General features: G+C 44.9%; 2 protein-coding genes across 3 annotated transcripts in view; one reads left to right on the top strand and one right to left on the bottom strand.

Moving 5' to 3' along the window:
- The window catches only part of vrk3 (VRK serine/threonine kinase 3), a 45,824-nt gene extending 35,416 nt beyond the window's left edge, over nt 1-10,408 (bottom strand). Inside the window, exons 1-2 of one of the 2 annotated variants that reach the window (XM_072547431.1) lie at nt 10,248-10,408; nt 45-187 (exon numbers count right to left, since the gene is read on the bottom strand). In XM_072547431.1, the coding sequence (XP_072403532.1) occupies nt 45-186 (142 nt within the window). In that variant the 5' untranslated portion in view covers nt 187; nt 10,248-10,408. Of the gene's footprint in view, nt 1-44; nt 188-10,243 lie in introns of both variants that reach the window. The other variant, XM_072547432.1, reaches the window with a different exon arrangement.
- A 1,621-nt stretch (nt 10,409-12,029) lies between these two features.
- Nucleotides 12,030-15,524, top strand: part of LOC140453242 (dynein axonemal heavy chain 5-like) — a 293,833-nt gene continuing 290,338 nt past the window's right edge. Inside the window, 1 exon segment of the mRNA XM_072547816.1 lies at nt 12,030-12,143. Coding sequence (XP_072403917.1) covers nt 12,030-12,143 — 114 coding nt within the window.

Genomic DNA, 15,524 nt, shown 5'->3' with positions numbered 1-15,524 from the left:
AACTTTAGATAGAGGGGCCATGGAGAAATTAATAAAACCCAAACCTGGAGATGCTGTTGACTGCACAGAAACAGGCTGCACTTCTTCCTCAGTCTCTTCTTTAGGTATCTTGAAACCACAAGATGGGCAAAAATTAAAAGTAGCTTCTATCTTCTGGCCACATTCTGGACAGAATTTAAAGATCATTCTGAAAAAATTAGACAGGGACAGATTAGATTCACATTTCCTAGACAGGATTATATGGATCAGTAAGATGCAAAGGTACACTGCAATAGGCTTGAAGCTTAAATGGGGGAGGAGGAGAAAGAAGAGGATTACCAAAAAGTTATTATTTTTTAAAATTTGGGTAAATTTATCATTTCAGATCCAAGTGGCATTCCCCTCATTTTTTAAATTATGCCTCCCCAACCAAAGCAAACATCTTACTTGCACCTACCCTCTCTATCCCCTTAAGCACATTGTAAATTTCAATGACATCACACTTCTCATTCTTTGAAACTTCAGAGAGTACATTCCAGTTTGCCCAATCTCTCTTCACAGGACAGTACCACCATCCTGGAAACAAATGTGGCACTCTCTCTATGGCAATATCTTTTCTGAAATAAGTAGACCAAAACTGTACAGTCTTCTAGATGTGGTCTAACCAATGTCACATACAAGTGAAGCAAGACTTCTCTACACTTGTACTTTGATCCTCTTGCAATAAAGGCTAAAATTTGATAAGCCTTTCTAACAGTTTGTTGCACCTGCATGATAGCCTTCAGTGACTTGCTGACAAGGACACCTAGTTGTCTTTGCACATCTATAGTTTTCAATCTCAATTATAAAATACTCCATGTTTCACCTTCCAAAGTAATAACCTCAGATTTATCCACTTTATATTGTATCTGCCATTTTCTAGTATAGACAAAATACTTATCAGTACTTTGACTCCAGTTGTTCAAAATAATTACTGACAATTTAGACTTGAACCAAATGTGATATTTCCTAATTTATGCATAATGAAGAACTAAATAATTGGCTAACAAAAAAAGAGTGGTATAGTGGGTGATTCCTGCAGTGGCAAGCTACAAATAATGGAGTACTCATTTATCCACTTTATATTTTATCTGCCATGTTCTAACCTATTAACTAAACCTGTACAAATCCTCTTAAAGCTCCTTTCTCTCTTCCTCACAATACACTCCTGCTTAGCTTTTCACTATCCATAAATTAGGAAATATTACATTTGGTCCAAGTCTAAACTGTCAATATTTATTTGACCAACTGGAGGCAAAATACTGATCCTTGCAGTCCTCCACTTGTTGCAGCGTGCCAATGCAAGAATCACCCATTTATTCCACTCTTTTCCATATGTTAGCCAATTATTACCTGCTTTTCCATCTGCGTTAATCGTTCTAACCAACCTCCTGTAGGGGTCTTTAATCAGAAATCCTCTGCAAATTTATGAATACTATGTATATCACCCTCCTTTATCAAAATCAATTAGCAGAATAGAACAGTGTTAACATTTGGTTGTCGTAGACATGATACGATAGTTAACTTAATTATAATTATCCAAGATCTTGTACAACAATTACTTTGACTTAAGTATATTGTCAGTATCAATGACAAATCAAAATTCAGCATTAGGCTTGGGCTTAAATGTGCTAAGTAATATTCATGGTCCCAACTGTCATAAAATGACCAACTCAAACAAGAGAGAATCGAACAAAGTCTCCCTTAAACTCACAGGCACTGTCATTATTAAATTCTACATGGACAACATCCTGAGAGTTATGATTAATCAAAAACTGAACAGGATCAGCCAGCTGAATATAACTAGGTCAAAAGCTGAGAATTCTACAATGGGCAATGCCCAAGACCTATCCACCATATACAGAGTACAAGTCAATAGTGTGATGAAATATTCTCCACTTGTCTGACAGTAAACAGCTACAAACTGTTTGGCATCATCTAGGACAAAACAGCCTATTTGATTGGCAACCTATCCACAACCTTCAATATTCAGCTAGTTTACCACTGATGCACAGAAGAAGCAATGTGTCACAGCCACAATTTACATGGAAACAACTCACCCAGGCTTCTTGAATTGCAACTTACTTACCCATAACCTCTACAACTTTGGAGGACAAAGGCAAAAGATGCATGGGTACACTACCACTTGCAAGCTCCCCTCCAAGTCAAACACTATCCTGACTGGAATCGTATTGCCCTTCCTTCATAAATTGCTGGCTCATAATCCTGGAACACCTTTCCAAACAGAACTTTGGGTATCCTTATGTCCCAAGGATTACAGCAGTTTAAAAAATGGGATGGACAATAAATGCAGATCTAGACAATGACACACCTATTCCATGAACAAATATAAAAATGAACAGAGATAATATAGAAAATATAGCCTAACAACATTACCATAAAATAATCAAGGCCTTTAGCAGAATGGATGCTGTTCACAGAGCAATTTAGAGATCACAGCAGCAGCTTTTAATGGCAAGTACAGATACAGCTACACCATTTAAAAGATATCTGGATGGGTTCATGAATACGAAAGATTTAGAGGGACATGGGCCAAATGTAGACAGGTGAAACTAGTTTAGGTTGGAAACATGGCTGGTGTGGACCGGTTGACGGAAGAGTCTGTTTCCATGCTGTATGACTGACTGTATATACAAAAGCAGCCGTTCAAGAAGAGAATTAAGAATGCATGTGAAGGGGTCCACAACAGAGGGACAGGATGCCCAAGCTGAGATATAATGCAAAAATCAAGATTGTTGTGCTTGTTCTTTTTTGAGAGTTTGAATTCATTTCTAGATGTAAAGGGGTGCTCATGACACGTGCATTTCAGGTTTAAGACCATGCCAAATGCATACTGAACGCATTAGAAAATGTTATAAGTGCTCAGGAAGTATATAGAGTAGGCAGTTCATAATCATCTATAAGTATTTGATGCATATGTTGCCACTTTGCTCAATGCTCTAGCTGGTGTCCTCTCAAACATGCACAGCTGAAAAGTGTTCAGCAGGAAGATGTTCCATCAATACTATTAAGAAGGAGTAATCAACAAATTTCAGATAAGCTGTTGAGTATTTTGCACCAATTGTTGGTATATTGTAGCAGCATCTGGTGCTTTCTAGAGTTCTGTGAAATTAGGAAAGTCTTGGTATGGCAGGTGCATAGGTGAGAGAGTGACAGCGAGAGAAAAGAAAGATAGACTAGGGTGTTCAAGAGTCAAGTGTGTGGTGCTGGTAACGCCCAGCAGGTCAGGCAGCATCTGGGAAGAAGAATTGATGTTTCAGGCAAAAGCCCTTCAATGCCTGACCTGCTGCACTTTTCCAGCACCACATTCTCGACTCTGATCTCCAGCATTTGCAGTCCTCACTTTTTCCAGTGTTCAGGAAACAATTCTCTACCTGAACCTTGGTTAAAAAAAAAGTGTGCTTGGGTCATTTGCCCTTCAGTGAAAGATCCTTAATGAAACTTATGACCCGCAGGATGAGTACTCATTTCTGAAAGGTAGAATCTGCACATGGTCAGTCACTGGGAATGAGTAGCTTGCAACCAGGGTGGGTGATGAGGATAAGACATGTCTGCTTGCTGCAGGGAAAGTTTCTACACATGTTATACTACAGAGAACCATGACAAGCACTTTGATGGGATAGGCTAAAACACAAATATTTTGTGCACTGGCAGGCCTGTAAGAAAACCTGTGTACACTATCAAGGAACATAGAGTACTGATCCTAAAGGCCAACCTTTCCAATGTGAAAGTGGTAGCCAACTTCATGAGTATTCTTGAGGATCCAACATCATCTAACAGTCAATGTCTCCATTTCCATGACAGCATAAGCCACAGATTGGATTTTTATTTCAGCAGAAACTCAGGCACTTGTCACACAAGGTCAGTTTGACATCATTATTTTTATGACACAGCAGTGAACCCTTCTGTTAATTAAATCAAACACCCAAAAAAGCTCACCTCACCTCATAATCTGTTAAAATGACTGGCAGAGAACTCCCAAATTCCACTAAACAAAATAATCAATTTATTTAACTCTAAAAATGAACATTAAACAACAACAACCATTCACAACTCTAAGCCCCCTTTCCCTTAACTGCGTATTATCTGCCTCCAACTCTATAACAATATGCTGTTCCAATAAGACATATTAAAATTACTTCAACTTAATTTCAAAACCACACGGCCGCTGTCATCTTGAGTGACTGTCTTCTTCCTGCTGAAGATCTCCCTGGGTTGTCCTTTTGTCCCCCCCACTGTGAATGTTGCACCGGAAAAGGTACCTTTGATAGAGAGTGTTTCCTAATTTCTTGCGTCTCTTTTGACGACAGTTGCTTTCTCTCCAATTTTCAAAATGCTTGCATTTTTATATCTCCAAAATCAGATAGCCTCATTAGTTCGATGTTGGCAAAACAATAAATTCAAACTTGATTGAGCTGAGATGTCACTTTCTTTATTTATAAAAGCTTAAGTTATCTCAGGAACGTGACTTGAAAGAAGTACTAGAACCTGCAACCCATCCTAAAAAGTGAAAGACTTAAAAGCAATCTAAGTTTGTTCAATATATGGTATCAGTTTGCATGACTGGCTCAGTTGCATAGTTGTCCTATGATTCTGCCCCACTAGCCTCCTAATGAAGGAATAGCACCCCAAAAGCTAGTGTTTCCAAATAAACCTGTTGGACTATAGCCTGATGTTGTGAGATTTTTAAGTTTGCACACCTGGCACCTCATCAAGACTTTCCAAGACAGCAGGTTGTCAAAAACGGACATTTCTGGACAATTTGAACTCTAAATATATAGTTAATTAGATGCTTGGGTTCCTTAGCTTATAATGCAGATCTGGAAAAGCATAGCAGGTCAGGCAGCACTACTCCAACCTGGGCTTGACACGTATGCTCTCCAGGCTCTCAAAACCAATCACATTGTCATCAAACCAACAGATAAAGGAAGAGCCAATGTCATTCAGAATAGAACAGATCACTCACAATTCTAGTTTCTGTGGAACATTCTTTCCTCTCTTAATACCCAAGACCTTTGTACTGATCTATATGTAAATATATACCAACAGGGTAATGGGGTGTACTGCATAGTCCATGAAGAGTACACATGGACTCAAGTTGCTGGATGGACATCTATCATGCGGTATTGACCTTCTTACTGAAGATATACATTATGCTGCAGTACAATATTACGAGCCCAGAAACAACTGCAAATCAGGCTTTTAGAGCCATAAACATTCCATCAAATATGTACCATATACCCCAGACTTATCTGTCTTATATTAACGCACAGTGGTCTTAGATTCCCAGAAGATTCAGATTTAATTTTCAAGTGTGAATTTTTATAAAAGAAGCCATCTTTTTGGACTCCTTCCATGTCATATTGACTATTACTGGAAATATATCCATACTACACTAGGATTCGTGGAACAAAAAAAAGAACAGATTACTGCAAGGAAGTGTACCGACAACTGAACAACCAGAACACTATAGGCAACTACCAGCTGATCCGACCAAAGAACACACCTGTGAATTAAACACACTGATCAGAACTTTGGGCCCAGTCCTTCAGAGTTCCCTATGCACCCTCATCCCACATACTTCTCGTATAGGTGACTTCTACTGCCTCCCCAAAGGTACACAAAAGCCAACACACCAGGACATCCCATCGTGTCGGGCAATGGGACCTTATGTGAGAATCGCTCCGACTATGTGGAAGGCATCTTGAAACCTATTGTACAGGGGATCTCCAGCTTCTGTCATGACACTAAGGATTTCTTACAGAAACTCAGCACCCACGGTCTAGTCGAACCGGGAACATTCTTCGTCACAATGGACGTTTCCGTACTCTACACCAGCATCCCCCACAACGATGGCATCGCGGCAACAGCCTCAGTACTCAACACCAACAACTGCCAATCTCCAAACACCATCCTACAACTCTACGCTTTATCTTCGGTCACGTCTTCACCTTTGATAACCAGTTCTTCATCCAGATACATGGAACAGCCATGGGGACTAAATTTGCACCCCAATATGCCAACATTTTTATGCACAGGTTTGAACAAGACTTCTTCTCTATGCAGGATCTCCAACCAACATTATCCAATGTACACTGACGACATTTTCTTCCTCTGGACCCATGGTGAGGAGTCACTGATAAAACTACACAGTGACATCAATGAGTTTCATCCCACCATCAAACTCACTATGGACTACTCTCGACTATGTGTCTCATTCTTGGACACATGCATCGCCATCAAGGATGGACACCTCAGCACCACACTCTACCGCAAACCCACAGGTGACCTCACAATACTACACTTCTCCAGCTTCCACCCAAAACATATTAAAACAGCCATTCCCTATGGACAAGCCCTACACATACACCAGATCTGCTCAGATGAGGAGGAACGTGACGGACACCTGGAAGTACTCAGGGATGCCCTCACAAGAACGCCAACTCATTGACCACCAGTTCCAACGTGCCACAGCAAGGAACCGTAATGACCTCCTCAGGAGACAGACACGTGCAACAACCGACAGGGTACCCTTCGTTGTTCAGTATTTCCCAGGAGCTGAAAAACTATACCATGTTCTTCGTGACCTGCAACACTATCAATGAGGATAAGCACCTCATCAAGACCTTCCCCACACCTCTACTACTTGCCTTTAAACAACTGCCAAACCTCAAACAGATCGATGTTTGTAGCAAGCTGCCCGGCTCTCAGGAAAACTCCATACGACCCTGTCACGGTAGGCGCTGCAAGATGTGCCAAAATGTGGACATAGATACCACCATTACTCGTGGGGACACCTCCCACCTTGTACATGGCAGGTACTCATGTGACTCAGACAACATTGTCTACCTTATACGTTGCAAGCAAGGATGCCTGGAGGCATGGTACATTGGGGAAACTGAGCAAAGGCTACAACAACGGATGAATGGGCACCGCACAACAATCAACAGACAGGAGGGTTCCCTCCCAGTTGGGGAACACTTCAGGGCTCCAGGACATTCGACCTCCAACCTTCGGGTGACCATCCTCCAAGGTGGACTTCGGGGCAGGCAGCAGCGAAAAGTGGCCGAGCGGAGGCTGATAGCCAAGTTCGGTACCCATAGGGAGGGCCTCAACCAGGACCTTGGGTTCGTGTCACATTACAGGTGATCACCATTGCACTATACACACACATAGACACTCCTATATACACACACACTGGCACTCCTATACACACACATACACAGACACGCACACAGACACCCACATACACCCCCTCAAAGACTTAAGACACTCTGCACTCACTACACACACATACGCTTTCTCACACTCACAACCCCCAACCCAGACAGACAGACAGACACACACACAAAGACGCACATGCACACATATTTTGTGGGGTGAATTTGTACTTGCAGGGTTACATTGTACTTTGCTCAAAAACTGCATACATTCATGTAGAACTCCATTATCTCACTTTTTAGATTAGAATCAACCTATACATGGCATAGACAGAGAACACGGGACTAACACCTTCAACATATTGGACCTCATCACCTCAGGGGATCTCCTACCCACAGCTTCCAACCTCATAGTCCGGGAACCCCTTACAGCCCGGTTCTACCTCCTTCCCAAAATCCACAAGCCTGACCACCCTGGCCGACCCATTGTCTCAGCATGCTCCTGCCCCACTGAACTCATCTCTACCTACCTCGACACTGTCCTATCCCCCCTAGTCCAGAAACTCCCCACATACGTTCGAGACACCACCCACGCCCTCCACCTCCTCCAAGACTTCCGTTTCCCCGGCCCCCAACGCCTCATCTTCACCATGGATATCCAATCCCTTTACACCTCCATCCGCCATGACCAGGGCCTCCAAGCCCTCCGTTTTTTCCTCTCCAGACATCCCCAACAGTACCCTTTCCACTGACACACTCATTCATTTGGCTGAACTGGTCCTCACCCTTAACAATTTCTTCTTTGAATCCTCCCACTTCCTCCAGACCAAAGGCGTAGCCATGGGCACACGCATGGGCCCCAGCTATGCCTATCTCTTTGTTGGCTATATAGAACTGTTGATCTTCCGTAATTACACCTGCACCACTCCCCACCTCTTCCTCCGCTACATTGATGACTGCATTGGCGCCACCTCGTGCTCCCGCGAGGAGGTTGAGCAATTCATCAACTTCACCAACACATTCCACCCTGACCTTAAATTTACCTGGACCATCTCTGACACCTCGTTCCCCTTCCTGGACCTCTCCATCTCCATTAGTGACGTCTGACTTGATACTGACATTTTTTACAAACCCACCGACTCCCACAGCTACCTGGATTACACCTCTTCCCACCCTACCTCTTGCAAAAATGCCATCCTGTATTCCCAATTTCTCCGCCTCCGCTGTATCTGCTCCCAGGAGGACCAGTCCCACCATAGAACAAACCAGATGGCCTCCTTCTTTAGAGACCGCAATTTCCCTTCCCATGTGGTTAAAGATGCCCTCCAACGCATCTCGTCCACATCCCGCACCTCCGCCCTCAGACCCCACCCCTCCAACCGTAACAAGGACAGAACGCCCCTGGTGCTCACCTTCCACCCTACAAACCTTCGCATCAACCAAATCATCTGCCGACATTTCTGCCACCTCCAAAAAGACCCCACCACCAGGGATATATTTCCCTCCCCACCCCTTTCCGGCCTTCCGCAAAGACCGTTCCCTCCGTGACTACCTGGTCAGGTCCACACCCCCCTACGACCCACCCTCCCTTCCTGGCACTTTCCCCTGCCACCGCAGGAACTGTAAAGCCTGTGCCCACACCTCCTCCCTCACCTCTATCCAAGGCCCTAAAGGAGCCTTCCACATCCATCAAAATTTTACCTGCACATCCACTAATATCATTTATTGTATCTGTTGCTCCCGATGTGGTCTCCTCTACATTGGGGAGACTGGGCGCCTCCTAGCAGAGCGCTTTATGGAACATCTCCGAGACACCCGCATCAATCAACCAAACCGCCCCGTGGCCCAACATTTCAACTCCCCCTCCAACTCTGCCAAGGACATGGAGGCCCTGGGCCTCCTTCCCCGCCGCTCCCTCACCACCAGACGCCTGGAGGAAGAACACCTCATCTTTCGCCTCGGAACACTTCAACCCCAGGGCATCAATGTGGACTTCAACAGCTTCCTCATTTCCCCTTCCCCCACCTCATCCTAGTTTCAAACTTCCAGCTCAGCACTGTCTCCTTGACTTGTCCGACCTGCCTATCTCCTTTTTGACCTATCCACTCCACCCTCTCCTCCTTGACCTATCACCTTCATCTCCTCCCCCACTCACCCATTGTACTCTATGCTACTCTCTCCCCACCCCCACCCTCCTCTAGCTTATCTCTCCACGCTTCAGGCTCACTGCCTTTATTCCTGATGAAGGGCTTTTGCCCGAAACGTCGATTTCGCTGCTCCTTGGATGCTGCCTGAACTGCTGTGCTCTTCCAGCACCACTAATCCAGAATCTGGTTTTCAGCATCTGCAGTCATTGTTTTTACCTTCAACATATTGTCTAGCTATCACCATTGTTAACAGCTAACCTGAGAAAGCAACTTTTTTAAAAAAAGATTGTGATTTACACATGAAAGTGAAACTATCACAGTATTCTAACAGATGAAAGGCTTAACAATCAATTTTTCAGTGTATAATTTCAGTTACATCACACTGTAAATTTTTCTATACATTCTGTGTTAGGATTGAGCCCTCCACTATCACCGGATGAAGGAGCGTCCCTCCAAAAGCTCGTGTGCTTCCAATTAAACCTGTTGGACTATAACCTGGTGTTGTGTGATTTTTAACCTTGTACTCTAACCAAGTCTCTGATCTCCAGCATCTGCAGTCGTCACTTCCGCCTATAACGCAGATCTCGCTGCTTTCCTTCAAGTTCTGAAAGTGAAAAGTAAAGCCAAAAAAATTCTCTCTTCAATAAAGAGATGCGGGAGGCTGTGGAGCGAGGATAAACAGGATCGCCTTACTGACGTTTTCTGGATCCCTGCAAATGGGATGACCGACTGGGGCTCCCTCCCAATGGATCAAATCTAGCGCCAGGCTTCAGTAACACTAGGCCGCAGCAAAGCGTTGCGGGCTCGGTTAACGGACGAACCGAGGCTGAAGGGGCGGGTGAGGGGCAGTAACGACCACGATCGGTCGGTCATTCATTCACTCACTCACTCACCTACCTACCTGATAACGCAGCCTTCCTCAGCGCCGCTGGCTACACGGCCTCTCCGAGTGAGTGAGCGGCGCAGGCTGTACCTCAGGCGCTGGGCGGAGCTGCCCGCCCAGCGGCGGGGGCACGAGACACTGTCACGCTCCAGGTTTGCGCGTGAAGCGGGCTCTGTGTCTCACCCGCCCATCCTCGCGAGCGCGCTCCGTCATCAACCGTCTCCCCCCCGGGGGTTCGCGTGGGGGGTGAGGCTCCCTTCGTTTACTTTCAAAACCAGGCTGAGGTCATCAACCGTGCAAACTCCACAGTGCTCACGCCTCACACAAAACAAAGAAAAGCTTTTATCGAACTGACTATCCGACAAGTTACGAATGTTTCCAGAGAACAACCCATGCTGGGGATCACAGTGGGTCAGGCAGCATCCACGGGGGGACAGAGAGAGAGAGAGAGAGAGAGAGCAAGCCAACATTTGGAGTTCACATGGCTCTTCATCAGAGCTGAAGTCTAGAAGGACAGCATTTATGCTACAGTTTGGGAGGGGTGGTAGAGAAAAGATTTTAGTAGTTTGCATTAAAGTGGTCGGATTGTGAGAATGGCAGGACAACGGTATAGACTTCAAATGACAGTTGAATGGGATGGGGAGGGCAGGTTGTGATCACAAGCTGAAAGAAATGGTTCACAATTTGAACTCAATATTGAGTCCAGAAGACCGTAAAGTGCTTTGGCTGGAATGAGATGTTGTTCCTCCAGTTTGCGCTGTGTTTCACTGGAATACAGCAACATACCAACGATAAATGTGGTGGTCATGCGAGCAGGACACTGTGTTAAAATGAGCTGGCCATGGGAAAGTCAGGGTATTGCTTGTGCACAGACCACAGTGGGATTTCAGATAATTCCAGCAGATGCCACTACTAAACACATCTTCCCCTCACTCACCTGTCTGCATTTTGCAGGGATCGTTCCCTCCAGGGCACTCCAGTCCATTCCACAACAATCAACAGTACCTCTCCCACCTCTCCACAGCACCTTCCCATGTAACTGCAGAAGGTACAACACCTGCCCCTTCACTTCCTCCTTCCTCATCGTCCAAGGGCCTAAATAGTCTTTCCACATGAAGCAGCATTTCACCTGTACCTCCTGTTAGTCTTGTGTATTGTACTCGCTGCACCAAATGTGACCTACTATACATTGGAGACACAAAAGCAGCCGGGGTGACCGCTTTGCGGAAACCTTGCTGTATATGTACAAGCAGGACCCAGACCTTCCCATAGCCAGTCATTTTAACACAGTGTCCCGCTCGCGTCCCACATGTCTGTTCTTGGCATGCTGCAGTGTTCCAGTGAAACACAGCGCAAACTGGATGAACAACATCTCATCTTCAGCTGAGGCACTTTACAGCCTTCTGGATTTAATATTAAGTTCAACACCTTTAAATTGTGAACCATATTTTTCCTTTCTTTTGGCTTGTTATCATGTCCTCCCCTCCCTCATGCCACTTCTTGTCCTTTCTAACAGGAGACACACTGTTCTGCTAATCTCACATTCCGACCACTCAATGTAAACTGCTAACATCTTTTCTCCACCAGCACACTACACTCACTACTGCCACCCCCACCCCCATGAGCTATAGCAGAAATGCTGTCCCTCTGTACTTCACTTCAGCTCTGATGAAGAGTGATCTAGACTTGAAATGTTAGCATGCTCTCTCTCTCTGGATGCTGTCTGACCTGCTGTGATCTCCAGCATTTGTTGCTTTCAGTATAGATTCCAGCATCTGCAGTTCCGACACTGAGTTATGCATGTTTTTTCCAATCATAACCTCCAGCTCCAGTGGGCCTCAAGATTTACTGGTGGAGACAACTTGTGCCTTGCAGAACCTTCGGTGTGTGGGCAAGACTGCAGAAAGGAGGCAGGTAAACAGACCTTGTAAGAACATGATGAAGAGAAGAAATGCAGGAGTAAGCCATTTGGTCACGTGAATCAGCTTCACCATTTGATAAAATCATAGCTGAGCAAAATCTTGACTCCGTTTTCCTGTCTGCTCCCTCCTAACCTTTGGTTAGAGACAGCTTTCCACCGCACCACTTCCATTCCCCGTTCCACTGCAGTAAACCGCCTCCCTCCAAAAACAGAGTCCCTCTTGTCCTAACCTACGACCCTACCAGTCTCAGCATCCAACACATCATCCTTAAACACTTCCACCAACTCCAACTAGACCCCACCACCAAGAACATCTTCCCCTCCCCATCTCTCTCTGCCTTCCGCAAGGACTATTCCCTTCAACAGTCCTTGGCTTGTGCCACTTTCCACACCAAACCCCCCCTCAGCCACCATATACCTTCCCCTGCAACCGAAAAAGATGCAAAACTTGCCGGTACACCACCCCCCTCACCTCCATCCAGGGCCCTAAACAGTCCTTCCAGGTGAGACAGAAGTTCACCTGCCTCTCTTCAAGCATCAGATGCTGCCGATGTAGTATTCTCTACAGTGGGAAGACCAAATGTAAACTTAGGGAATGGTTCGCTGAGCATCTCAGCTGGGCCTGCAGAGACTGACCAGACCTCCTAGTCATCGCCCATTTCAATTCCCCTTCCCACTCCCTTTCCAACATGACCATCCCTGGCCTCCTCCATTGCCACAATGAACCAAACTGCAAATTGGAGGACAACACCTCTTCTTCCGCCTGGGCAGCCAACAGCCCAGAAGACTCAACATTGAGTTCTCCAATTTCAACTAACCTCCCTTCCCTTACCCCCCCAACACCCTTCCCAGCCTCTCCCCCCCTTTCACTCCTCTCAGCCACTTACCAGATTTATATCTCCCATTAACCAACCAAGTTGTACCCTCTGCCTGTCTTCACCTATCCCCACTTCACCACTCTGTCCCTGCCACCCCCTTTATCTGCAGCTCCCTTTTACACCACCCCCAGTCCTGAAGAAGGGTTACACCTGAAACCTCCTGATGCTACTTGGCTTGCTGTGTTCTTCCGCCTCCTGCTTCCCTCCTAACCTTTGACATGTGGATTGAAAGTCTGTCTAACTCAGCTTTGCAGATATTCAATGACCCAGATACCTTTGCCTTTAGGGCGACAGAATTCCAAAGATTACAGACCCTCTGAGTGAAGGAATTCCTCTCATCTTTGTCCTAAATGCAAGGTTCTTGGAATAAAACCTAGTGAACTTTCCCTGAACTGTTCCCATTCTCTCTCCCTTAAAGAGACCAAAACTGTAAACAGTATTCTAGTCCCAATCTTATCCTTTAAAATCATCGAATCCATACAGTATGGAAGCAGGCCATTCAGCTCATACGAATCCTCCATAGAGCAACCCACCCAGACCCACTCTATCCCTGTAACCCTGCATATCCCATGGCTACAACTCTCCCATCGTGCAGAAGATCCAGAAACTTGAAAATATGCACTAGCAGGTTCAAGAACAGCTGCTTTCCTGCTGTTATTCGACCGATGAATAGACTCTTCAACTTCAAATACTGTTGATCTTGTTAATAGGTTCATAAGATATAAAAGCAGAATTAGGCCATTCACTCCATTGAGCCTGCTGTGCCATTAAGGTTGATCTTGCCTTGAACATGGCCTGTGCGGTGTGACGTGCATGCCTCACTCTGTCTGAGTTTTTTCCATCCTATGATCTGTATGGTCATTGCTTACTATGATCTGCCTGTACTGCTCGCAAACATAGCTTTTCACTTAAGTACACGTGACAATAAACCAAAGCAATTAATCATTTACTTCACCTGCACAATTCTGGACTGTGGGGGCAAAGCTGAAGCATCTAGAGGAAAAACACAGACTCGGAGAAACTGTACAAACTCCACACAGTTGTGCAAGGCTGGAATTGAACCTGAGTCTCTAACTCTGTGAGGGATTAGTGCTAACCATTCAGCTACTGTACCATCCTATTTCTATTCAAGAAAAGCAGAATAATTTCCTAGCTGCATACCACTACCTCTGATGTCCCATGGATGATTTATCCTTAGCCCCTTCCTATTTCTCATCCACGTTTAATAAAGTTAGCTTCAGATGTTTACACTATTACTGACATTATCTATTTTCACCTCTGTAAAATTGCTTGAACTAGCCTCTGTCTCAGTTTATCTGCTGCTGACACCATTGCCTTTGTTACATATAGACTTGATTATTTCATCACACTTCTGGCTGGTGTCCCACATTCTAGTCTCTGTAACCTTGAAGGCCATCCAAAATGCACTGCCCATGTCTTCACTTGAAACAAATTCTGCTCTATTCTGTGCTCGCTGATCTTACATTGGCTCTTGGGAAGCAACATAGTAATTTTAAAATCCTCATCTTTACTGTCAAATACTGCCATGGCATTACATCTTTCCAACTCTAAACCCTTGCATTCCTATACCCTTTGACACTTCTGGCACTCCTCTAAATCAAACTCATGTGCCTTCTCAATTACCAACAATCTTGGTTTGTTCAATATATCGTATCAGTTGCATGCATGACACTGTGATCTTTTGCTGTAAATTCTCTGTCTTATGATCCTGCTCCATAGCTACCTTTTGAAAGAGCAACAGTCTGAAAGCTAATACTTCCAAATAAACCTTTTGGACTATAACCTGGTGTTGTGTGATTTTTAACTTGGTCCATCCCAGTTCAACTCCAGCACCTCCACATTTTGATTTTAAACTGTTCTACCACTGATGGCTGTGTCTACAACTGTCTCAGGCCGAAGCTCTGGAATACTTTCATTGAGTCATTGTGTCACAATGATGTACATCATAGAAACAGACACTTTGGTCCAACTCATCCATGCCGACCAGATATTGCAACCCAATTTAGTCCCACCTGCCAGCACCCGGCCCATATCCCTCCAAACCCTTCCTATTCATACATTCATCCAGATGCCTTTTAAATGTTGCAATTGCACTAACCGCCACCACTTCCTCTGGCAGCCCATTCCACACACGCACCACCCTCTGTGTGAAAAAGTTGTCCCTTAGGTCTCTTTTAAATCTTTCCCCTTTCACACTAAACCTATGGCCTCTAGTTCTGGACTCCCAATGCCAGGGAAAAGACCTTGTCTATTTACTTTATCCATGCCCCACATGATTTTATAAACCTCTATAAGGTGACCCCTCAGCCTCCACGCTCCAAGAAAAACTGACCTAGCCTATTCAACCTCTCCCTATAGCTCTTTCCATTTCCACAGCTCACTTTTGTCCCTTAAGTCACTCCTTAAAATGTTTGACTCCACATTTTTATTATCAAACATTTTTATTATCTGACCTAATATCTCACTTAAGTGACT

The sequence above is a fragment of the Chiloscyllium punctatum genome, chromosome 26, assembly GCF_047496795.1.
Source record: "Chiloscyllium punctatum isolate Juve2018m chromosome 26, sChiPun1.3, whole genome shotgun sequence".
In the NCBI taxonomy this organism is placed as follows: domain Eukaryota; kingdom Metazoa; phylum Chordata; class Chondrichthyes; order Orectolobiformes; family Hemiscylliidae; genus Chiloscyllium; species Chiloscyllium punctatum.
The sequence above is the reverse complement of the archived record's forward strand: the minus strand, read 5'-3'. Positions and strand labels throughout refer to the sequence as shown.